The sequence below is a fragment of the Lagopus muta genome, chromosome 18 (genome assembly GCF_023343835.1).
Source record: "Lagopus muta isolate bLagMut1 chromosome 18, bLagMut1 primary, whole genome shotgun sequence".
Classification (NCBI taxonomy): Eukaryota; Metazoa; Chordata; class Aves; order Galliformes; family Phasianidae; genus Lagopus; species Lagopus muta.
In genome coordinates, this window is record NC_064450.1 from 7,251,917 (window position 1) to 7,278,695 (window position 26,779).

General features: G+C 42.9%; 1 protein-coding gene across 1 annotated transcript; it reads right to left on the reverse strand.

Annotated features, from left to right (window-relative positions):
- Positions 1–1,573: 1,573 nt before the first annotated feature.
- Positions 1,574–26,047, reverse strand: GNA13 (G protein subunit alpha 13). Its single transcript, XM_048965074.1, has 4 exons — positions 25,661–26,047; positions 23,808–24,034; positions 7,982–8,032; positions 1,574–3,324 (listed from the first exon to the last, which is right to left on the reverse strand). The coding sequence occupies exons 1-4, from the start codon at positions 25,941–25,943 to the stop codon at positions 2,752–2,754; spliced, it is 1,134 nt and encodes a 377-aa protein (XP_048821031.1). The 5' UTR covers positions 25,944–26,047; the 3' UTR covers positions 1,574–2,751.
- Positions 26,048–26,779: the final 732 nt, after the last annotated feature.

Below are 26,779 nucleotides of genomic sequence, written 5' to 3' on the forward strand. Positions count from 1 at the left end.
GTGATTTCACTTAGTAATTTCATTTAAATAATTCATTTTTGCCTGAGATTCATATAGTGCTCATCTCCCAGGGACTTCTACCTTGTCAGAAGTGCCCCAACACTTGGGTGTGCCTTGCTGCCTTATGGGCCCCCACATGCACAGAGAAAGTCTTCTGAAAGGACTGAAAACAGCGGCGCTCTGTTGTGTGTGCATTGGTTCATGGAGAAGCTTGCTGAATATTTTCCTACTTCAGCTCATGTCAGAAGTGCCTCGGTGAAACTGACTACATCCTCAGGCTGACATCAGTTTGGAGGACTTTTTGTAAATTGACACCAACGTCCCTTGACACAGAAAATTATCAACACATTATTATTTTTTTAGACAAATTCCTGGTAATATTCTTCATCATCCAATATCCAGTCTTCAGTCTTCTCTGCAGCCACCCTGTCTGACATCCCACACAACACTTACTACAGACCCTCTCCAAATTAATTATTTTAATCAGCACAGACACAAAGTCTCTTTTCAAAAGAAACTTGTTCAAACAACTGTCAGCAATGGAAAAAAGTCCCTTCCTCCTCCTGTCGGTTTGTTCCAATGGTTAATTGCCCTCCCTACAAGGGTGTGGATTTGTTCAAACTTCTGCTTGCAAACAATGGACTTTGTTATGCACTTAGAGGCCAAAAGGCAGAGGTTTGTCATCTGCTCACACAGCATTTATAACCTGACCAAACCAACCTGCCATCCTCCCAAGAGAAAAGTGGAGAACTTCTGGACTGACACTAGAGGCATGTTGGCCAACCCTTTAAATACCCCCAACCAGCCTTTTTGGAGGTGTCCAGTTCACCATCCTTGAGTTGCTTACACATGAACTGAAGACAAAAGTAACCGTATCCATGCCTACAACAGAGGCAAAGTCTAAATATCCCCATCTAATGATTGTATTAACCCTCTCGACAGCGTTGCACTGTGTTGACAACACACTGTGACTCCTTCCAACATCTTTTCAGAACTCCTTCCTCCAAAATAGTGCCTCATTGCAGCAAAGAGACTAATCTATGACTATTCATTGGATGATATAAAAAACAGAGGTCTTTCAAAGCACTTAACTAAATAAAAATACACTATTCTCCATCTGTGAACAGGAGAATGAGGTACAGATGGTAACACAACTTACAATCACAGTAAGTAAGGTTTAAATTCAGAAGACAGGCAATTTTCCTATGTTCCAGCAACACGATCCCACCTGCAGGGACGCTGCTCCAAGCAGTGAGAACGTGACATCACACCTCTTGCCACATATGTGCTATGCTGATAAAAATTCATTGTAAGAAAACATTGGCCAGCATCACGATCCACAGGAATGTGCAGGTTCCATGGGGCACAGTGGCAAGGTGGGCAGAGTTGTGGATCTACAGCCTGGGGAAAGACTTGGAGCAGCTCTACTTTTTAAAAACCCATGTTGGCAAGCTCACTCTTACTTAGTAGCACGCTGCACGATGTATGAGGATTTCTAGGCAAGAAGCATTTTGTTTTTCTTGTTTTGTAATCACATGGCAACAGTAATACCTCCCCCTACCCTTTAAAAAAAATAACTGCAATGGAACTTTTGGTAAAATATTATTAGTCACAAGCAGCACTCTAAAGTACGCTATGCAACATGTTTGGCTCAAGTACACTTAGGATTGCTAGACCCAACTGGGAAGTCTCAGAAAGAACCTCATCAGCTGAAGCATATTCTGCTGTGATGCCCTTTTTTCAGAAAACACATTCATCTTCACGGTGTCAGCTACACAAGGCCTCTGCTGGGAACACACATTTGCATAAGGCCACTGAAAATACTGTAGGACAGAACACAAGGAGGCACTTAGGTCTGCGAGTACTTCTATCCATCCAAACCCTTACTGATCGCGAGGAGGCACACTGCAGGAGGTCATAAACCAGCCATGTATTGAAGCGCTTCAAGAAAAGGCAAGGTACCTGCATGTCACATCTGGTTTGTGAAGATAAGTTTAGCTTGCTCCCCTTCCCACATCAGAACTTCAAGAGGACCGTATCATCGTGCTCTGTGTTTGCCACGGCTCCAAGGCAGGACTTACAGTGCAAGAGAGTGAAAGCTGCTCTGTGCCGTTCACTGCACCCCGCTGCACTTGGGCCTGCGCCGCTACCTCCTGCCACGAGACTGAAGCCCCCAATCCAAGGATTTTTAAAGCACATCCTGGTCAAAACCCATGCAAAGGTTTATGCTTAACAGGAAGAACGTTACACCCAGGAATCCTAGCTTCAGATGCACAATTCCAGTGAGAGATTTAAGGGTTTTCTAGCCAACAATAGACCTGAGAAATTGTAAGTCAGCTACAGTATCACAGTCTTCATTATGAAGTCAGATGTGAAAGGTTTGCCCCCCTAAAATTACTGCCAAAGCTCAACAATTGCAACAATTTCAATGAAGTTTGGACTTGGAATTCTGAATATAGAATGATTTTCTAAGATAATATACGTGTTCTTAAAAGGTCAAATTTAATCACTTTACAGGTAACTTAGACATAGGTCTGCTATAAAATTACAACTCGAGTCAACTTGAAGCTACACTGGGAGAGATTAAGCCTGAAATTCTGCAGAAATTGGCAATAATGTTTTCAGCAGCAGCTTTTAGCCACATATCAAGAAGTCTGACAGGATCTGGATTTCTCTACTCCTGCTGTAAACTTCTAGTTAAAAAAAAAACAACACACAAGAGTTACTCAAATAAAAATGTCTTTTTGCACATCACTGTAGCATAAGCTGCTTGAGGTTGTCATGAAGGATGGTATCCTTGACATCACGGAAAACTAGCCGGATGTTTTCTGTGTTAATAGCAGTGGTGAAGTGGTGGTAGAGGGGCTTCTGCTGCTGGTCCCGGCGTTTGGTACGAAAACAATCCACCAGGAATTTTTGGACATCCGTTAAGCAGTGGGGATCCCCTTCAAATTCTGGAAAATAGTCTTTGATGCTCACTTTTTGTACTTTTTCCTCAAGCAAGTCCGTCTTATTCAAGAAGAGAATGATGGAGACGTTGCTGAAAACCCGGTTATTGACTATTGTTTCAAAAATGTTCAGGGACTCCGTCAGGCGATTCGTCTGCCGATCCTCCATGAGCACTTGGTCGAATTCACTTGAGGAAACAAGGAAGAGTATTGATGTGACACTGTCGAAGCATTCGAACCAACGTTTCCGTTCTGACCTTTGGCCACCTACATCAACCATTTTGAAAGGAACATTCTTTATTTCAAAGTTGTACTCATGAATCCCTTTTGTGGGTCTTCTTGCCAGCAGTATATCTTGCTGTGAGGGAAGATAATCCTAAAAAATAAAGCAGTTTGATGATTAGGACAAGTCACAGGCACGATGATGGCAGCTGACTTGCAATTGAGAGAAAGCTTGCAGAGGAACAGCACGAGGCTTTGAACAAACATGCACACGTATATATTTGTATTCCAACACTGAAGCATTTTGCAAAGATCTGGAGTCAAATCAGGAAACACACCCGAGGTTAAATCAAAACATTTATTGCCCTGCAGAGAACTGAAGCTTTCCATTTGCCACACGACAAGCATTCATAAACAACCCTGAAAGGTGCACCATCAGCTCCTCATGCCAATTTCCCTTATTCTGAACTATTTTCCATTTCATTCATCATCTTCCCACAAAGCTAGGAAACACATCTGACAGCTACACAGGAATGCAGCAGATGGGCTCTAAAATGGGTCTCTCAAAACAATATTCATGGTAGTATTCCATTCTACCTATGGGCAGTCAGCTTGCCCCATGTTCTCATGCATTCTGCACAGCTGCCTCTAGGGCAAAAAAAAAAAAAAGAGCTGCTTCAGTTAGTAATTAAAGGCAATCAATTAATTATACCAGAAAAGTCAAACCTAAGCAACTTGCCGTGTTTGTACCATGGATCTTTTGGATCCAGCTGAATCTGTCCAAAAAAACACCCAAAAAGCACTTCTATCAATTAGCTGTGTCCCTCCTCTGAGCTCCCACAGCTTGGCTTTGTCCAAACATCCTGTGCAATTGCAATTAGCAGAACAGAAGGAGAAACAAGTAGTTGATGACAGCAGTGCTTTTGCAGTAGCGCAGCCTAGGGAAGCACCTGAGCCAGCTGTCCCTGTGGTTCTCCAGCCTGCCTTTCTTCACAGAATTTCATAGGCAGCATTAAGTTTCTGCACTTCTTACATGATCATTGCAGATGCTTATGGAAAGAGGAATTCTTATGAGTCAGCTTTCGATGGTACAAAATTCAAGATGCATCATATTGGGTATTTCTTCATTCTAAGAATTACATTTAAGTCTTCTCCCGTTTAAAAACTGCACCTAAACCAGATGGCTGATGCTGATGCTTTCAGCTTTTTTGTTCACTTCTTACTGAAACTCTTCCATACATTTTTCCAGCATTTCTCCTAACTTCAGAAAGAATGATTTAGGTTTCAGAGCTGGAACTTTAGCCTCTTCTAAGTGATCTATGTCTTCCTTTGACACTGCCAGTTACCAAACTGAAAGCTTTTATAAGGATGTCTAAGATCATAGTCCAGAAAGCCTGATTCAGCTAATACGTTGTGAGTTAGGAGCAGGAGAGAAAATATATGGCAATTCAAATACTGGCATTTCCAAGTGTAAGAGAGCTAGAAAAATCTGAACCACAGCAAAAACTGCAAGGGAAGTGTAACGCTCCAGACATTTGATTTGCTTTACTTTGTAAGCTCAAAAGTGAAACTAGCTAGACTGTTATGTTTGAACTCCTTGCTCTCTTCATTCGAGCCGCCCAGGACTAAGGCACTGATTTTTATCATGGCTTGCAATCTCAAAGCAGTTCTCTGAAGCAAAAGATCCCCACCCTGCACGGCTAATACAAATCCCAAGCCTGTACTACTTCAGTCTGCAGGAGAGTTCAACAGCTCTAACAGTTCCATGTTCTCTTCCAACCGTGCACCAGATCTGTGCTCCAGCCCTCCTGATGAAAGGGAATATAAAAAGTAATGGGATGTTTGTATCAGTCACATTTATCTTGGATTTTTTCTACCAAGTGCTGTTAAGAGGAGGACAACAGAAACACAGTGATATCAAATGGCGGTGGGTACACATGAAGGCATTTTGAGTAATGTTGACTGTTAGCTTTTTAGCAAGAGAGCTCAACACATATTCCATCTTGCAAACAGCCACCTATAGGGTTTCTTATTTGGAATTCAGTCACAAGTTCTCAGAGCAAAACCAGGAAGTCTTAGAGAAGCTCAGGAGTGACTGATATTCTAAAAAGTGCATAAATGAATAAGATCAAATAATAGGAAAGGCCTTATATGCTTTGCATATTGCTTTCCACATTGAAACAAGAGGACAAAGCAAACTCCTCTGGAAGCCAGCCCTGACTGTTTATTCAGTAAAGCTTTCAAGCAAAGGGCTTCATCCTAGAATTCCTGACAAATCCCCTGCACACTGCAACCACAGATAAAACACTTTCAAGTGCTTTCAAGTTCCACATACGTGGAGAAGACCTACCACATGTTATCCCACGTCGTTGGCTACTCCAATGCAACAGCTGTGGGCACTGGAAGTCAAGTGCTTGCTACAGAGACATCATTTGCTTACCAGAGACTAAATGCAACTCCAAAGTAATCTCCCAGTATTTTAATGCTCTTTTTGAAGGACAATTCAGTTCTCTTCATAGAGATCTTTGGGATACCAGCAGCTTGCTACTGTAATAATTCTAAAGCAGCCCCCTCCTCACTACTGATCCCACTCCCCGCTGCACCACTGCACTTGTCCTGTACCCACTCTTCTTCACTTTGTCCACTCTTTCATGGGGACTGACTTCTTTGCTACCTTCCTTTTTTCCCCTTTTTCCTCCAGGCAGCTCTATTTGCCTGTAAGCACTGGCTCTTCCCAAGGACACACATCAGCAATGATTCCTAAAACCCAATTTAACTTTTTCCTACCTCCTGCTTTCTTCCTGAATTGTCATCTTCCTCAATTTCATACAGTCCACCTTTTTCAACAGCACAACTTTATGTTATCAGGTAGCTATTTTGCCTATCGCACCACTGTTTGCTTACTTACAATTGGAATTCAAGGTATGAATAAGAGCCAACCACACCATGGAAACCAACGTCTCTATGAGCTTTTCTGAATCCATACAGTCTGCACTGGCAGCAGAAGTAACAAGCAGTTGCAAGGAATGCAGCCGATCCCAGCCTCTCTCATTTTGCTGCGCTGATTAAATCTGAACAGCAAGTTCTTTTCCCTACATGCTGTTATCAGCAGCTCCCTTTTTGGCAACAGGCAAAAGAGCTCCCTTTTGGCAAGGGGCACACAAGCCAGAGGTCCATCTGTTTATACACAATTCAGTTGCAGGCCAGCCTCACTGTATCAGATTATCAGATAAAAGCAGTAAAATACTTACATTAATACAGTTTGTTGAAACAATCATTAGATAAATCTTCCATACAGATAAGAACAAACCAGAAGAACCTATCAAATCTTTCACTCTTAGTAACACAGCTAAGAAGTTTTTTCCACCAAGATTAAATATTTTCTGTGACTGCAGATCTTGAAGAATCCTTTGTATCTCATAGTATTTGGTCTAACCTTAAGCAGGAAATGCTGTCATTGGGAGTTCAGCACTCCCACAGCAACAGCAGAAATACAATTGGAGTGTGCATGCATACAGGTCTATATAGACATACACAAATTTTTTTGCTTCTGGGTTTGTTTTTTTGTGTGAGTTTTGGTCTCACACAAATTTAACTGATTTAACTCAGTTTTCCTAAGTGTGCATCTATACATATTGTGGAGTCATTTTTGGATAACAGTTGATCTTAACGTGCTACTTTAACAACCTTTGAGTGGGCAGCCATTTGTAACTTGCTTCTTGCTCAGTTTCCACAGAAGAGTTTTATTTCCCAAATCTCTTGGGAGTTTTTGTAGTGAGTTTTGGTCTCACGCTGTAATCAAAGGTTGGCAGAAGGTTTCTCATAAAGACCTTTGAAAGAGAAGCTGCAAAAATTTGCACCCAAGTACACAAAAATAAGTGGAAAAAACCCCTTGAAATTCAAGTAGCATTGGACTTAGAGTATGAGAAATCCACCACTTGCAACAAGCTTAGTAGTTCATTGAAGAGAATTAAAGCAGTTTTGTATTCTCTCATAACTCAAGGCCAATAAAAATTGAGAGCGAGTGCTGGACTTACAGCAAGATACCTGGAAGCACACACGTTCCACAAGGCACCACTGGTGCTCTACTTAGAGAAAAGAGCACAAAAAGGCTGGCTCCACTTTTTTTTTTTCCTTTCCCAATCTGTTACAAAGTCAAATGAAATTAAGCACGATGTAACAGCATTCATCTGAAGCAGCTCAGATTCCTTCAGTATTTGTTACCCGTCTGCTGGAAATGACCATGGAGCAACACAGAGCTGAAGCTAGCACTCTATTTTAAAAGCAATTTTCACATGCTGTTTCTGCAATACAAGGCTAACGAGCACAACTGAAATAGAAACCAGCATCGTATCAAAAATATTCTACAGAAATTTCAGCTTTTTCCCCAGAGAAAACACATTCTATTCTGTACCAAATTCGTCCACTTAAAAATAGATACTAAGTCAGTTACTTCTGGTTTATATATTGATTTAACTCAGTTTTCCTAAGTGTGCATCTATACATATTGTGGAGTCATTTTTGGATAACAGCTGATCTTAACGTGCTACTTTAACAACCTTTGCATGGGCAGCCATTTGTAACTTGCTTCTTGCTCAATATCCACACAAGAGTTTTATTTCCCAAATCTCTTGGCCCTCACTTTGCCCTGTGCTGCTGACACACCAATGATGAACTGCTGAGGTAATGAAGTAGGCAAAGGTAACTAAAGTTATTTTGATAGACACTAATTATATTTGATCAGCTTAAAATCCAGTGATCAAAGAATCCTTTGAGGAGAGGAAAGACGAGAGGAAAAACAAAAAGCTTACCTGTTCTCCAAGTTTATCCAAGTTGTCCAAGAAATATTTTACGGATTCCCCCTAGAAATGAAAGCAAACAATTCCTTAGCAAGTGGCTCACTCCATCTCCACGGCTGATACTCTCAAGTCCAGTTAATCTAAATCTAAACTGAATTATTGTAAGCTTTCTTTCCTTACTATCTTTTTCCCCCCTAAATCAGCAATCCTAAGAACACAATTGAAGTTTTATTTAGGCCAGTTAATATTTAAGCTTCAAAAGCACAGTCAGCCACGTTTAGGGGAAAATCCTTTCCAATTTTAGGGTTGCTAGATAAATCCTACAGTGTTATCCACAGGAACAAGCAAGGAAACAACCACGCCTTCAGTATGAAAAGATGCATTCAATTCTCCCAGTCCTTTGAAGGTTCTGGGCACATGCATTCAGATGCAAGGGCTGAGCACTGGAGGCAGATGAATTTATAGCTGTACTGCCATAGGATCCACTCGTGTGCTGCCCCTGAGCACAACAAACAGTGAGCAGAGGAGGAGAAACAGAGGAAGCATTTTACTAGACAGGCTTTCCTGTCAAAGATCAAGTTGGAGAAGAACTCCTTAGTCAGGGATTAATACATTGAGTCTGTGCTGCAATGACGTGCGATGCTGCATCTACTGTATGGGCAACCTTCCAATTCAAGCTATCACTATCACAGTAACAACACTTCTTAACTGCTCCACTAACACAAAATTGAAGATCCTTTCTGTAACTACAGTCAGCATCCCAGGACTCTGGGGGGGCACTAGAACCTAGGAAGGAACCCCTCTCACAAGGACACTGCTGGACCCAGAATTACTCAGTGTACCAATAGAGCTCACTGAAAAGGAAAGAAGTGCCTTAGGACTCCCAGCATCACAACAGAAACATAACATGCTTCCCTCTGACAGCTCTTGATTACCAAGCTGTAACATAACTTACTTCATTACAAATACACAAAGAAAAGCATCTGTGTTCCCACTCTGATGATGGGAGAACAGGAATTCTGACTGCATTTTCTTGAAGAGAAAACCACAAAGCATCCAAGACTGGAACAGCTACATACGAGCCAGACAAGTGAATCAGGACAGCAGTTACACAGCAGTAGTGATGTCTTCTCACTTGAATTGAGCTCAATAAATTTTTCTAGGAATTACATCAAATCTCAGTGTGAACTTGTGTCCTCAAAGCAGCAGCACCACAAGAGGGTAAAGAAACAGAGCAATAAAGGGTTCCAGCAGATACATGTGCAAGGTTAGTAGATCCTATAAGTCACTTAATAGAAGTAGATGCTGCACCTTTAATTGGGCAATTTGAACATCAACTTCTAATTAGGCAAGAGTGAAACTTCAGTTGAAACATGCTTTGTGCTTGACACACCTGCAGAACAGAGTCCAGCACAGATCTACCACTCTACCTGTTCTGTCAGTGGGGACAAAGTACGGCAGTGACACCACTCTAAAGCCTGCTGGTGCACAGCACCAAGTGCCTGCAGTAACTGCAGGAAGTATTGTATTATATTTTTCAGCATTTCAGAGATCTGTTCTAAACACAGCCCTGCAAGGAACGTGTAGGTGGAAGAGCATTCTTATTTCGCAGGCAATAAAAACACAACTGCTGTACACAAACCTACCAGGAATACTTCAGCCTCAAGCTTCCCAAACAGGAGTAACAGGAACAGAACTCAGCCTTCCAAGAGCTAAACCCACCGCCTTTAGCTGAATGGTATGGCAAAATAAAGTCAGACTCAATTGCTCGTTTAGGTTCTAGCAGGAGCTGAGAGCCTTCCTCCCCCACAGGGTTATTTAAAAAAAAAAAATAAAAAAAACTGGCTAGACATCAGATTCATTAAGAGGAGATATTTATTCTAGAATACCTGGGCCTCAGGAGCTGTAGGTATATGTGTGTGTGCATATATGTATTTTAATGCCAGCTCTTTTATATACTACTTATGGCAGCGCTTGTTCCCTGAAGCATTAACTCCACAGTTCAGGAATGCATGACTTACTGCCTCTCCTTCAAATCCTGCGGCTTACTGCAGACCCGGCAGCTCACGCACACAAGCAAACCACAGCCTTCAGAGGTCATCAAACAGCACCAGAGGCAGCTTCCCAAGGAGGGGATTTCCAGAAAGCACAAATGCAAAACGCATCGTCCTGCAGCACTGGTAATGCTCTACAGTCACATGTCCAGTAACAGCAAAGAAACGCAGGGAAAGTTGCTTAGGTTTTTAGGCTGCCATGCAACGAAACGCAGTGGCAGATAAATATCAAGGTGGCCGTACTGAAATTCAAGTAATTAATCTATAGAAGTAATCAGATGTAAGAACAGTGAAAGTTAAAAAGCAGAGATGTACTGAGCTTCCCTCCTCATTGCCTTGGATCAGTCACCAGGCTCCTTCCTCATGAAAATCTTTTCAGACAACCAATAAGGCACCATTCTGAGCAACTGCCAATGGGACTCACCCCTGCAGTGTCTTTAAGCCATTCACTCATTGGCTTTTATTTATTTGGATGTCACCGAGAATTTCCAATGTCTCCAAATACAACCCGTTTTTTCCTTCATATTCCAGACACCCCTCTAGATCATACAGCTACAAGCCAGAAAACTAACTCATACAAAGCCACTCCGACCTTGCAGATACCTCTGAACAGCAAACTATCATGATTACCAGATTGTTATCAGAGTGCAGTACTGCAGAACTGAGGAGTTTTAACACATTTAAAATAAGCTTCAAAAAGCAGCATCACAAAGCACCCAAGCAAGACTGACGCCTTGGGAAGGTGCCAGTCTCTATTTTTTTACAGTAATGGAGAGCAATCCATAGAAAGGAGAAAACAAAACAAACCAATGGAAAGACTTCATCCCAGTAATTGCTAAAGCCGAGTAAGCAGATGATCTGTCTGCAATCTCGTCTCACAACAGGTCCAAAGACGCCTTTCACACCAGGCTATTTCCTGCTACCAGACACAGAACTAGATCTCGCACTGTAAACTGATGGCAGTGGCTCTATTTAAACAGTCGGACTCAACAAACATCCGTCACATTCTGAAGTTTTCTCTCAGACAAACTGTAAACTACCTGCTTACCTGAGATGAGTAGAAAAAAGAAGCTGGGTTTCCCCGTGCTGCCCCGGCTGGCCATGCCCCACCTGTCCCACATGGCTGCTGCAGCCGCTCATCTGCACTAACACTGCCAGCTGTGAAACAGAGGCCACCAATGACCAACCAACAGCAGCTTGGGAAACTGCAGGATTTCTCTGTTAAAAAAGGCAACTTTTCCATTACATTGCTGTTGTCTTCCAGCCCTCATTCTGTGAGCATGTATCACGGAAAGTCCAGCTGAAGATCTAGTTAAAGCACGGTGATGCAGCGAGCTCACGTCAGTTGCCTCATGCTCCAACAGAGATCCCTGAACAAGTCACAGAGCCAGGAATAACACATCTCTGATGCTATGTTAATGGTTAAGGAGATGTCACAATGCTCTCATCAGAGAGACCGGAGAGGAGGGGGAAAAAGGAAAAAGAGTACACCACACATACTGGGTTTGATACCAATTACATAAAAATGAGGTTACAATCAATTGCTGTCAGGTAACATCAGCACGTTCACAAGTGAGCTTGTTACACAGAACAGCATGGTCCTGCTTGTACTCTGTGAAGGTTCCAGGTGTTGGTATTTATGTTTGTTTGTTTTTAAATGCAAGTACAACTTTCAAAGCGATTTCTGCAGCTCAGCAGTTCTGCACAGCAAACTTGTGAAGTGTGTGAAAGGCCCCCAATGACCCCACCTGGTGCTGCTCAGTTCCTTCTGCTCAGCCTGCAGCACGGTCCTGAAGGCACCAACACGAGCACTGAAGTCAAACACAGGCCTCAGCACATTTCTTGCACTCACACTGACAAGCAGCAGCTTTACCCAACAGCCACTGCAGTCAGCGCAGCAAAAATGAACGGCCTACATCAGCTGTAAAGATCCTCCAGCGTTAGATGACTGTGCTCTTACACCTTTCATACAGGACTAAAACAACATATTCGAATCTCAGATCTGAAGCAATCTCTTTCACTGCTTGTAGAAGATGCCCTTTTGACTTCAAACAAGGCGTATGCGTTTCAGCTGCAGCCCTTCAGCCTCCTCCTGATTCAGAAAAGCATGTAAACCACAGGAAGTTGACTGTTAAATAACTTTACTCATAATTGTCAAGTATTCCATTTTCAGAAAGGTTTATTCAGAACAGCTTGTGTGCCTCCTGGAGCCTTGTGATCCCTATGCAGAAGTCAAGCCAAGTCATTTTATTGTGAACTCAGGAGTAATTCACAAAGCACAACTAAATCATATTCTTATCGAGATGTCCGATGTTAGAACAACAGCTTCCCTCACAAAACTGCAATCCTGCTTATGTCAGTACGATGAAGGACCTCAAGCTCTGTGCAATGCACTCTTTCTGCAGCAGTGATTTACCTATAGGACACCAGTGCATTTTATCTGCTGTTCTAATTCAGAAGACCAGAAGATTAAGAATCTTTCATAACAAAACACGGTACAGAGACAGATTACTGTCTAATACATTACCAGTGAGTACCTACAATAAAGCAGCCACAAATATTTTGTGGGAAAGAAAACTACATGAAATGCACAGCAGATGAACACATCTTTTAAACTCAGGAAGTGACATCAACTTACTTGGTTTCCATGAAAACAGTATCAGCCATCACATATGATTTACTGATACCTTAAGATAGCTAAATGAATTGTAGCTGCTTTAGGGGAACACAGATGCTATAATTCTTCTTAAAGCTATAAATTAAAAAAGGCCTGAGAATCTGAAAGAGTAAATCAGGTATTTAATGAGAACAGGAGATACAGCTCGGTAACTAGAGCAGGATGATAGCAAACACCAATCATTCTCTCTTGCTGACCCGACTTGAATTTCTGGGAAAAGAGAAACCAACATTTCCCCATCTATTAAAAACAAACAAACAGAAACCCAAACAACCAAAAAAACCCGCTTTTTTAAAGCTTAGTTTAAAAGAAGAACAGGTAACTACAATGTTTTTGGGTTGCTATGCGTATGCCTAAGTTGACATAGAGAGCAAGCTGCCTAAAGCAGGGAAATGCAGCCTGAAGAGGATGTAGAAGGAACCAGTGTGTTAAATAAGATTCTGCATCTTACCACACCCATACAATCAAGTACTTACAGCTTCTGCTATTACAGGCTTAATACAGATAAAATCATATCTGAAGATTTTTACAAATAATCCAGCCAAAAGAACCCCTAACCTTTATTTTCTTGATCTCCCTCTGCCCCAGCCGACCCAAAGGAATTCTGACTACAGCTCAGTGCTGCTGATGACCCACAAGTCTTCTGAAATTTCAGTGGTAAGCACAGGAGCAATCCTCAGAGGGGTCTGAGTCAAGCCAATGACATTTCCTAGTGAGACGAGCAGGTGGGAGCAGCACAGCTCACCCTTCACCCCAACCCCCGAGCCTCAAAACGCTGCAATAAAGAGTCAGATGATCAAGATGACATTTATGCCATTAACACACCTACCCCTAATTAAGGTACCCATCTCCAATCTCTAATTATTCTGATAGAACAGTGAAAGCTGAGCCAAGCCCTACATCCAGACATGAAGTCTGCTCCATTTCTTTCAGTAGCCTCAGAGTGAGGAACACTCCTGGGCCCTTCTCACCTTTGATGTTTCTACAGATTAACTTCTCTCCTTGTTCACTCCTCTTGGGCCTTTTAAACGGGGGTTCCTCTTCCAAACACATCTCGGTTAAGAGAAAAGGATGGAAATTCTGGACATTCATACGTGTAACTTGATTATTCTGATCAGAAAAAAAACCTCAGACACCCACCTTACTTCACAGTGGCTTCAGTTACTTGCTTGGTATCTGCTATGCCTGGGGAAAATTATTTATTTCCCTATTACCATTCATCTGCTCTAACTATAACAACTTTATGTATTGCTTTCTGTTTAAAGAGAAACGTTATTGGCAGTGTCTCGGGAGTTTACAACAAGAATATCCAATAATTCCTTTTTAATAAAGCACTTTGAGAAAAGTTCAGTGTAAGCAACTGTCCATTCACTTACTGAACTGAAAGCCTCGACTGACACAGAAAACAGCTCCACAGCAGAAATACATTTCCTTTAACTACGGACAATGTTATGATAAAACCAGCACGAACTGACACCAGAGCAAACCACCCCATTTACGCCCACAGAAGCACTATCACACCTTTGTGGCACAAACAGATCCAACATCTGATCCATTTATACTCATTTGTTCCTAAGAAGTGATGGCAAACTGCTTTAAAGCAGTGTTAAAAGAACAGTCTCGGGAGGGCTGAAGCGCAGCCCTTATGTTATGATCAGACCTTTAAGGATCTATCTTCTTTCTCTCCAGTACAACCATTTGAATAGTCAGCTTAAGTCTGTTCTGCCTGTTTTCAAGATAAAATTTAAGTACACTGGAATTAGTGACAGGTTTTTGCAAAAGTGCAGAGCCTCAGATACAGAGCACATCTGCTTTCACAGGGGTACAAAACAATGCCTCCCTCCACCAATGCACGTCACAAATGCGTCACAGCTCGTCCTACCTCTGCTCAGCACCATCCTATTTCCTCTTTTCAGCACTTCCTGCGTGCAGCTCACATTGCATTTGACTTTTCTTCAGAGCAAGGAGAAACGCATCACGCAGCACACAGGTGAGACCTCATTCGGGCACATAACTGAGGATCTGGCCTCAAACAAGAAAGGTTTAGGTCCTGATTCATACAAAGTAATCTTCTGTAAAACCTTTTGGTAGTAGAGCAGAATTTGGAACAGCTGGGTGCAATTTGGTGGAGGGCGCTCAATAGCACGAAGCTAAAAATGAATCAAGAAAGGGAGGAGTCCCACTGAGTTCATTGCATGCCTGACGTTTTTATCTCATACAACAGCACTAACAGCAAAAGGTGAAGGAGTTTAAGAAGGGTTTTTAACCCAATTATATCCCTTTAATCTATTATTCCCTATTTACCAAGTAATCCAATTAAACCATAATTCTCAAACTGGTTAAGAAATGGAGGTAGACAGAGCACGTCAACCTGAGCACACGCACTGCAGTCAATGGCAGCACCTGGGGGTGCTGGAAACCCTGCTGGAAACCTGGGGACGCCTGCATGGCTGCTGTGTCCCACAGGAAGGAGCAGAACACCAGGCCATGAGCACTCAGCCTAGAACACAGTATTCCAAACAAGGCTCTAACATCTGTTTTCTTCTTGCACTGAACGTGGTTTTGAATCATCCTTCAAAGTGCTTCCCTGACTTAAACCTCCGATTTCATTTGTTAGCTAGGTATCCCTCCCATCTCCTGATGAAGTGATTTAATTGCCAGCTTCCTCATAAAATTTGCTTAAAGATATGAAAATACACTACAGCTTTTAGGCTAGAACAGAGATGGCTTTCCATTAAAGCCTACAAAACTACAGTTTCTTCCATGCACGTCGCTCAGTTATGACATTTCCAAGTAATCCTGAAAGCCTACTTGGAAAGCAAGATGTGCCATATTCCATTAGCAGCTGAGAACTTTAAGAAATGGAACAATTCTGAGCTGTATGAAGTGATATTCTGTTTGTACAACTCAAGAGCAAAACCCAAGCGCCTGCTGAAAAGCTTTCCCACAGCTAAAAGCCCAAGCAAAACACAGCATTTACACTGGCATGCCACGCATCCCTAGGACTGCTCTCAACGATGCAAACAGAGATCTCTCCTGCAGCCTCCTGCAGAGATCAGAGCCAAGTTAGCAAACACCACAAACAGAATTTAGGACACAACAACTGCAAAAGCAATACATCGAACAAATAACATGCAGGTTTGCCAGAACCTGAAGTCAATCCATGACTGCAATTTAGGATATACTGTTCAGAAGATCAAGTACAAAAGACCATTCAAAGACCATTTTCACTTGCTCCCTCAGCATTTACAACCAACACTTGTCTTCCAGAACGTTTCCTTTAGGAAAGGCACTCAATATTTTGCAAATATTTTTCAGTTTCATTGATGAAATGATCTTTCAAGTCAAAACACACAGGGACCTAGCAAGAAGCCATATGAAAACAGACACTGATGGAGATGAAACAGCCACCTCCCAACGCCTATTTACACTCTGGGAAGCATCTCTGTAAACTTTAGATGTTTTGCACACAAAATAGACTGGAACAAGACTGTAAACATTTGTTCCTCTTCCAGTGCGCTGACCCACTGGCTCCATGACTTCATGTGTTTGCAACTCAAACTGCATTTAATCTAACACTGAAGCAGCAGTGAGTCTACAAATCCAATATCCATCATTTAGAGCTTTGCTTGCTTCCAAGTTGTATAAGACTGGCAAAGGCTCCAAAAAAATGAGAAGTATTTGGCACGTGGGAACACATCAGCACTAAAACTGGTCATGTTGAACTTTAAGATGCTTGAAAATTCCATTATTGCACATTCAGTAAACCAAATCATAACATCTTAAAAGCAGAACCCTAAACTAGATACTGATGCATGCACTGAAGTATCCCTAGGATTCAGTTTTATAACACACATTTGGTTTCTATTTCAGCCTCATGAGAAATCCAGGCGACCAAATGCTTTTCAGTCCTTCCTCTGCCTCCATTAGCAGAATCCATTTCAATTAAGTTCTGATATTTTTGTTTGCAAACAGCACTAAACCAAGCATTAGAACTAAGCATTAGTACCATACTAGTGTATCAGAGCTTGTAACAAGATATTTGATGAGATTTAGTGATAAATTTACTACCTTTTTGAAAGACCTACAAGTACCATTAGATGAATGTTAATTTAAGATGCAGTAAAAGTTGTGTCTAAAGCACTCAAGACAGTAGAATCTCAGAACCTTCCCAAACAGAAGCAATATCCAAACATTTCACATCACTTGTAGAATTCCACACTAGAAGATAACCTTCTAAAAGAACTACATAACTGTTGTACACGCTTCTGCAGAGATGCTCCGGATTACAGAAGTACCTGCATGCTGTATTCCCTTTCCTGCAACATCCCTGTCCTCTTTATTCAGTCACCACTGGTGACCAAACACCACAGCACAGCCGGTGAGAAGTGCTTCCAGCTGTCTGCTGAGCCCCCAATCCAGCAGGTTGCTTAAAGCCATTTCTCTGGCATCATCAAACAAAGAAGGAAGATACAGAAACTCACCTCTAACAAAAAAAGGATGCAGGATCTTTTCAGTTCCCTGATTAAACGAAAGAAAAGGTGCATATACTACAGTAGCCAGTATAGTTACTCTATGTAACTATGTGTGTTTTCTTATGTATTAAGGTCAGCTGCACTTTTGTTTTCTCACATTTTCTTAAGCAACTTCCTCAGCTACCACAAGTTAAAGTTTCCTACCATTTTGCTGCTTCTGCATAAGAGTTACAGCATGAGCAGGGCACATTTAAGCAGCACTCATCACAAATTGAAACTCATACCAATAAAGACAGCCTACGCACACATCCCAATACAACCAGAGTATGTGAATATGTGCTCAGCAACAGCAGACTGGAACCAGGCTGAAATTGAGGGAACAGCAGCATGAGACAGTGCTGCCCCTGGCACTACACCTTAATCCTAAAAGATCCCACGTTCACATAAGAGAAAGCTCACTCTGTTCTTTGCCTCAAGTGTAAAAATTAATTTAATGTATATAAATGGAACATCACTGCTGCTTCCACACGTTATGCCAGCACAGAGATTCAGACTGCTGTGAGTATTGGGATTTTGCAGCCTAGATTGGCCTTATACAAAGTAACTTCCAAATGGACAAAGTCTGAGCCACTGCCACATAGAAATTGTGTGAAGTAACAGTGCTACAGGTACTGACATGCAGGTTAGTAACTGGGAAGGAAATTGGCTCCTAGCCTGTGTTTGTACCAAGGTCTCAAACTGTAGGCAGCAGAAGCACCAAAAACACATCTAACACTTTTGCACAGATTTCAAAGAATCGGAGAGAAAAAGGTTCACCCACTTAAATCTCTTCGTCTGAACTCTTGGTTGAAAGTCAACTCAGCACACTGCCATCTGATGTAGGCACTGACATAACACATCCACATCAAGACAGCCTCCACTGAAACGATTCCAATCCAGTCACATCTGTACACAGAAATAATGTACAAGATATATACACTCATTTGGAGTGGTTGTAAAAAGGAGCCACTCATACAGCCACTGGCTGCACCAAATACATCAGCAGTACGCCGCACAGCAACCACATTCACCACTCAACTTTGCCAGTGGAGTCAAAGCCCACACCAAAATTACTTTCAAACTTGAAAAAAAAAAAAAAAAAATCAAACTATGGTGAATAACAAAAAATGTACTTCCTAGGTGTTCAGAACAATACATGACACAGATGTCCATCACTGTATCTGAAAAACCAGGCCAGCTTACGCTATGAAGCCAGCAGGCAATACATGGCCACTGCTCTTCAGATATTCTGAACCTTCCTGCTGAACTGCTGGCAGGCAGACAAGGTAGAATGGCAGAAGAATCCAGAAGCAGCCTTTTGAGGCACAGGAAATCAAAGAGATTGAAACAGAAATCCTAATCTGAATTTGGAAAAGGATGAAAGTTGGCATTTTGTGTAAAATTAGTATTAAAGAGTTCATTCAAAGGTAATTCAGCTCGGTCACAATATTATGATCAATCCCCATTACCCAAAGCACCCGTAGACATGTTGGGAGGGTTTTCAGCCAAAAAAATAAGCCTCCTTAATGTTTGGCCCTAGTGTTAATCTCTGTACAAAACCTTATTAATATAGATCCACCTAATCTTGTCACTGGAACAGGAAAAACAGCAGAACAGAGACTCCCAGTCTTCTCTGAGGATTTGTATAGAAATGAGTTTTGAGGAAATTTGTGTTAGCAACAAGCTTTGATAAATCCTTTTAATACAAAGTAAGGACAGAAGATGGCAAGTAGCTCTAACCTTTCCAATGGTTTTAAGGAGTTGTGCTCACTGTACACATGCCATCTTGTCATGTGCTGTTTAGCAGACCTATGGATCAGGGAAAAAGGGGAAAAACAATTCATATTTCAACACTGACAAAGCAGCAGCAGTTTGTTATTTTTTATCTACAAAAATTCAAGCAACATGCAGTGTAATCACCATGCTTTATTCAAACACACTAACTGAACTAAGTCAATGCATGTTTATAGAAACACTGTGTGACTGGATCACAAGAAGATTCTCACACAGAAGCACAGAATTGTTCAGGTTGGAAAAGACCTTAAAGATCTTTGAGCCAACCACAACCTAACCATGCTACCAATTCTGACAACCCTCCATGAGTCCATACAACTTCCTGACAGTCTGTGCACTGAAGCTTGCCCTCCAGTTCAGGGAGGATGCAGAGGATGAATAGTGAGAGGAGTACTGGCACATTCCAGATGGTACAAGCTGTTGAAAGCCTTCTGAAATTCAGTGTCACAAGTGTAGAAGACACTTCTGATGAGGCGTGGGCAAGATGCTCTGTCTTTTTCCAGGTTCAGGGTTGCTGAAGCACCGAGTTCTGAACTGCCTCTAAGACATGACTTCCTCTTTCTCGCATGTGGATGCATCTGCTTTGTCACGCAGCCCAGTCTACTCTCAAAGCATTGGCCTCCTCAGGATCACTACTCTATACGTGTATTTCAAAGATATGTTGCCTTTGGACCTGAAAGAACATAAATTTTGCTAGTACTTTGCAAAGGCCATCTGAGGACTGATTCTCTCCCTAAGAGCTAATTTAATGTTCTCTTGCATACAATAGCCCCATCAATATTCAGAGGCAGAAGCTAGAAAAGCTCCAAAAGAAGATGAAATACAATCTTTCAGAAAGCTGTACAACGCTCTCCAGAAGTGCCGCTCTGCATGACAAAAAATACCATAGAGAAGCTGCAGCAAAAAGAACTTCACTCTGAACACACCTTTTCCTGTCTTCTATAATCTGATCGAGCACTTGCAGGCATGTCACAAAAGTAAACAGGACCCAGAGGTAAACACAGACCCATCGTCTTTATGTGCCAGCCGTGTCTGCAGCTCCGGGTGAATGCTGACAGAATGAAATGTCATCACTGCCTCCTCACACTGAAGGGTCACAGCATTAAAAAAACATCTGTGTAATGTGCAAGTAGGGCAAGAAGCACACACCTGAAGATCAACAAACACCGGTAACAAACGTTGAAACCCACCCAAAAGGTATCTTTACCAAGAAGAAACCTTTAGCACGTTCAAAGCTCGTCACGCAGATGAGGAACCCAGCTCTCATCCCACTTTTCCACTCTCAGAGAGGAGCAGACTGTTTCAGAAGCAGCACTTGCACAGGAGTGCTCTCCTCAGTTACTGGATGCACAGCACCAGGACGAGATGCTTTCTCAGCTGCCAGTGCCTGAAAGCAAAACTCAATGAGAGCAGCAAACCTTTACAACTACGGAACGAAGGATCCCACGGGTATAAACATAAAAGCAAGGAAGTCTCTACTTAAGCACTCAGACATCCCTCACAATCTGTTAAAAATACCTCTGCTTCCCTCCTCCTCCAAGTAAAGCAATACAAACTTCACTCCAGCGCTCAAGCAGCAGCTTTCCAACCGAATGGAAAACCAGCCTGCTTTTGTATTTAAACAAACCACTGGTCTGTGAGTCACACAATTAAGAGAAGGTAGATTTATCCAAGTCACTTCAGGAGATTACATTTACTGGAAATCAACTTGTAATGGGAAACCCAAAGTGTGAATGAGATGACAAAGCATTGGAGGGAACAGACTAACTCCATAGCTAATCCATGCTTGCTGTCAGACACGAGGCCAAAGGAGGAAAGCTCCATAGACAAAGCTTGTGGATGACCAAAACCCCAAGAGCAAATTACAGGGACTATGCTATGGAGCCAAAGTAACCTGTAGCTAACCGTGTTAGAACCTAAGTGGTTTTGGTCTGTAATAAAATTTGAGGGATTATAATATTAACCATCAGAGAACTACTGAAGTAGCACATACTGCACTGTAAGCTGTCATTAGTTCTTCTCAGTTTTAAAGCATTACACAAGGATGAACTAATGAATTTTCTTAAGTACTGCTGTGTTACTGGCCAGAAGGCCCCTATTTTTATACAGAGGGAACTAAAAGATATTAACTATCCTCATGACCGCTTAAATTAACAAAATGAGGAAGGACACCAGTGAACTAGGCTTGGAAATGCTGATTTCTAACTCTATTAAAATACAACCGCATTCCCCCACACACTGCTATAAAAAGACGACGCTGTTTCTTTAGGCTCCCAGCATCATTTGGTGCCACAAATGAAAGATGGAGAAAAACAAGACAAACAGCTCAATGACCTCTCACAATACACAGCCATCTTCAAATTTTAACTACACACGTGCGTAAGCCTTTCATCTTAATCTCTCTTGTTCTACACTTATCTGCTCAGGCTATAAATGGCATCCAGAACCACACTCCTGCATCCTTCCCCTCAATTTCCATGCAAATGTTTGTTTCGCTCCTTATCCATCATTGCTCTGTTCTTCATTTGCTCACTTCTGCCTTTGCCTTACTCCCACCATAAGCAGTACTTTCCCTGCATCCCTGTCTGTGCCACTATAATACCAGCCATGTTTTTCAGTGCAGTCCCAAACTCAGCACAGCTTCAAACTCGCTCATCACTCTGAAGTTAGAGCACACACAGACAAATAACACTCCTTTCTAATTCCTCTAGTGCTGATTTCTCATTACATCTCATTTTTTGCTACATGCAGGTGAACTGCACGCAGAACAGTATTTTTTTCTTTTATTTTCTTTTAAGCTGCAACACAATTTTCAGTTTTTAAGCCTTATTTCAAGAGTCAGTACTCAATACAACTGAGCCACCTGCACGTGCCCTCCAGCTCCCACCTTAGCTATCTGTCTTCATTCCACACCATAGCACACGTCTGGACTCCCTGACCACACTCCTACAAAGCCTGCCAGTGGCTATGTCAGAAGTACACATTGCTTTCAGGAGTTCTTTGTCACTCTGTTGACCATGTGTACCTGTCGTAACTTAATGCTGAAATGTACCAGGGTAAAATTGAGACTTGATATTTGGGTATGCTGCTTGCAATCCATGCAATGACATCATTCAGCTTCTTTTTTTCCATGTTTATATCATGTGATAAAGAAATCCTTTCAAAATCTCAGCACAACTTAGGGAATAAAGCAGTGTAAGTATAAATAAAGCAGTTACCTGATCTGCAAAACCTATCACTAGGGCAGCACTCAACTGTGAATAGCACATTAAGAAATACTTTAAATTCTGCCTAAAGCCCAAATGGTAACGTGTTTTTTGCAGAGCCCATTACACAGCTTTAGGAACCTCCAAAACAAAACTTTCTTTTCCCCCCTCCCTTCACAGATTCAGTAGAAAATGTTTTCAGCTCCTACTCAAAGTGAAACTCTGCACATGGTTCAGTTATGGAAAGAACCGACTTGTCAGAAACCCAAGGTGGCAGAAGTACAAGAAGGAAAAGGGAGCTACTTAGCCTCAAGTTATTAAGCGTATCTAATAAGAGATGAAACGTTTTTACTCAATGGATTTTAGAACAGATCACTCCAGCATAGCAATTACGACAACAAGGAGTCACATTTGCAGCAGAGCAGTTATGAGGAGAAGTCACATTTGCAGCAGATAAAAATCTTGAATGCAGTTGTGCAATTACCCCTTTGTGATAATTTCCAATGCAAAATGTAAGATGCAACAGGCCTCATTAAAAACATACTGAAATAGCACAAACGGGTCGGGCAGGCGATATGCAAGTGGGGCACCTCTCTGAGACATTCCAGGATCTGGGCAATACATATTTATAAAGAATATTTATACAACCTATTTAAGCCAGCCTGTGATTATACAATCGTTCATAATAGCTCAACAGGAGACATCATCAGCCATTGTTCAGATTCACATTAAGACAAAGGTTATTTTTAAGACATAAAAGCACAAAGCCAGTTAGCTTTAAGAGACCAACAAGAACAGATTTAATCTATTTTAAGGTTGTCAAACCCCACCCTCACCCCTAAACAAGCCTATGCCACTGGCATTTACTACACAAGCCTACAAAACAATAAACAGCAAACTAAGTCTTCATTTCCTCTTGCATTATCAGCATGGAAACGGAACGAAGGGGCTTTAGCTGTCACAGTTAATGTTTCAGCTCGAGAATCAAGGCAATCCTTTTTCCTTTCCAATCCCACTACTGAACTATATATTCCAGCCTTAGCTGAGGACTTCCATCTAACAAAAACCTCATTACATGAGAATTAACATAGACATCCGAAATTAAACAGGAAGTATACAGAGGGAATGTTTGCTAGATTGCTCAAATTGGAATCGAGAAGGGAGTGGTTTTTAAATTCTTCTCATTAACCCATGCATATCTTTTCTTAAAGATCATTGCAAGTCATCCCTCCAAACGATGGTTGTTTTTTTTTTTAAAGTAGGAAAACGTAAAAATAATCACTTGTTACAAACACTATGCAGTTCCAAGCTTTGTTGCTGAACATAAAAGGTAATTGATACATTGGCTTTCTCACATGTTAAAGGAGGACAATTATATCGGGTGCTCCATGTAAATCTTCATTTTGAAAGAAAAAAGGAGGAAAAAAATGGAGCTAAATGCATGAGCTTAGAGTAACACAACAACAGACTAGCATCCAAAACGCTGAGCATCCATAAGGAGGTCACTTAGCAGAAAGCATTTCACCAAAAAGCGACACAGGAACCAGGCAGCCCGCACACCCCAGACTCACAACACTGAAAAACAAAGCTTACCAACTGGAATTCTCTGCGCCTGTCGTACGCATGCTGGATCCCACTGTCTGCCCACAGAGCTCTTATGGCAGGGAGGTACTGTAAAAAAACTGCTGTCTCCACCATTCCTTGCACCACCGTGACTGAGCGGGTATCGAAAGCCATCATGGTATCTCCGTTACTCTGGTTAACAGGATCTCCCCAGGGGATATGAAGTTTCTCTCTGGCATCCACAAGGACTCTCACACCTTTAACAACATGAAAGAGCGCTGCAATTAGAATTTGTCTGCACCTATTATCTTTCTAGCCTGTAACTCTGCAGAGTCCAACAATACGCTTACTCTGCACAATCAAAGCTCAGTAAGACTCTGAAGCCAGGAGAAAATCAGAACAGTTCAGAAATATTGAATTAAAACGGTAGTAACAAAACTCAGCCGCTATCAGGAAAACACAGCCTTGAGAAACAGGGTAATATCTGAAATACAACACTTCCAAAAGTGCCATCTTTAAACCACTAAATCCCCAATCTATGGTATTATGTAAATATATTTCACATATATTTATACTTTCCACTGATCTCCTGAATCATTTTACAGCTGTTATATTTACTTGGCAGGAACACAAACAAATGAAGTATATTTAAAAGTTTACTTCAGAATATGTTAAACCACTTGATGGCTTAATTTTAAGGCTCCCCAGTGCCCACAGGGAGCACATCTTACTACTTTGTTACAGTGTTGTATTGAATTGTAGAGGGTTGACAGTCTTTAACATCTTCACGATGCGCAGACTAAACACAGTAAAAACACAGAGCTTTCTGAACTGTGTGATTTTACTGCTTAAGAGCAGCTGGAATTGCATTTACATGAAGACTTTCCCACACTTACTATAATTAAAAAAAAAAGTAAATAACCTCTAGGAGAAACTGAGCGTCTTGGAACTGTCTCACATAGATCTTAAAGGAAAAAAAAAAGAAATAAAATTGTGTTGATACCAATCACATAAACAAAGGGAAATAAATTCTAGTATCATGTTTGCTGGTGGCAAAGAAATAAAATCTGGTAAGAAACCAGCAACTGTAAAGGCACAGAGAAAGATGATGTGTACTAATGGAGGAATAATGACCCCCCATGGCAGCGGGGTGAAACCTTTTGAGATCATTTTCAACCCTGTTCATTCTATGATTCATCAGTACCAAAGTATCCTTCCAAAATCCATTCTCTTTCTGTCACTGCTGTATCTGTCAAAGCCATGTTGCAGCAGCAGACCCGCACTTGCTCTGTGTATACTTTTACAGTACGAATCACCCGGCTTTATTAACAGACTATCACCTCAACATTTCTGCTCGTGATTTCTACTTCCTCGCTACGTTTTTCAGCCTTCATTTGAAGTACTGTTATAAAACAGCTCCTTAAGAACAGCTGGAATCCCTGAGCCCCATTTAGAAAGGCTAACGTCTGCCCACAATTCAGCCTCAAGAAACACACTGAAGACGGTACTAAAGCGTTACAGAACCCAAACTCGGAACGGGACGGGTGAGAAGGCAGGGCCGACAACGCGCGGCCGGCTGACAGCGGTGAGGAGAGGCGCCCAGCCCGGCTGCGGCCGCTCGGAGCGCGCAGCTCTGCCCGCCGCTGTCAGCCCGCCGCCGCCGCTCCTCGCACGGAAGCAGAACGCGCGCCGAGCTTCCTGCCCGGCACGGGGCACGGCCCGGATTCAGGTGCGGCTCTTCCCCACCCAGCACCCCGCGTCCCGACCCCACCGGCAGGAGGAAGGCCGCCGATGAGGACCCCGAGCGGGACGGAGGCTGAGGACCCCCGCCCAGCCCCCGGCCCCGGGCCCCGCCGCCCTCAGGCCGCCCCCGGCCGACGCACCCTTGATAACGTTGCTGTAGATGGTGGCCCGGAACTCCTCGCGGGCCGCCCGGTCCCAGTCCTGCCCGTGGATGATCCGCATCTGCTTGAGGAAGGTGGACTTGCCGCTCTCGCCCGCTCCCAGCAGCAGGATCTTGACGAGGCGCTTCACGTAGGTTTTCTCCCGGTTGAGGCACTTATCGATCTCCTTAGACTTGCGCTGCTGTTCGGCCTCGCCGCTGGTCAGCAGGCAGCCGGGGAAGCAGCCCGACAGCACAGAGCGCGACGGCAGGAAGTCCGCCATCTTAGCGAGCACTGCCAGCGAGGGGAGCGGCCGCCCGGCCCGGCCCGCACCAGCCCGCTCTCTGCCCGCGCATGCGCATCCGCCGCCCCACCCTCGGCGTAGGACGTGCCCTCTCGCCTCGCACGCGCGTTCACGTGACCGCCTGCGTCACGTGACGGTTCCAGCGCGCTCGGGAGCGTCACGTGGCCGCGAGTCGCGCCCGCTCTGGGCGGGAGTCCCGCGCGGCAGCGGCTCCTGACAGGAAATGGCGGGGGGCGGCGGCCGGCGGCCGGTTTCGTTGATGTGGACGAAGTGATTCTGAGGGAAAACGAAGCCTGGGCTGGCTGGGTTGGGCAACAGCACCTTTACCACGGTCTGGCACGGTGCTGGGAAGCTGGCCGGGGGAGGTCAGCCCTCGGTCAGAAGAGCAGGATGGAGCTTTGCCAGCTCAGCGGTTTTTGTTCTCGGTACGAGAAGCAAACGGTTTTGTGAAAACGCTCAGAACGGTTTGGCACGCATTTCCTCTTCGGTGCTCTGAGAGCTTTCCAGTAGTGCTGCACTGTGGCACAGACTGAGCAAACCACAGAGCACACGCCTCACAGTGATAAAAAGCAAGCGGGGTGTTTATTTACCAACATTAAATGAGCAAATCCAGCGTTCTGATGTGTTTTGTAGTGAAGTTTTCCTGAAATTTGGCTGCTCTTAGTGGGGTGGGCAGAGCAAGTGATGCCAGTGAGGTGGAAGTTGTAACTGCTTTCCTTCAAAATGTTTTATGTTCTTGATAAGGGGAAATGAACGTTTGTTGCATCCCAGTGAGGGAGACAGTTAAAGCTGAGGGCAAAGCATAGAGACCATAC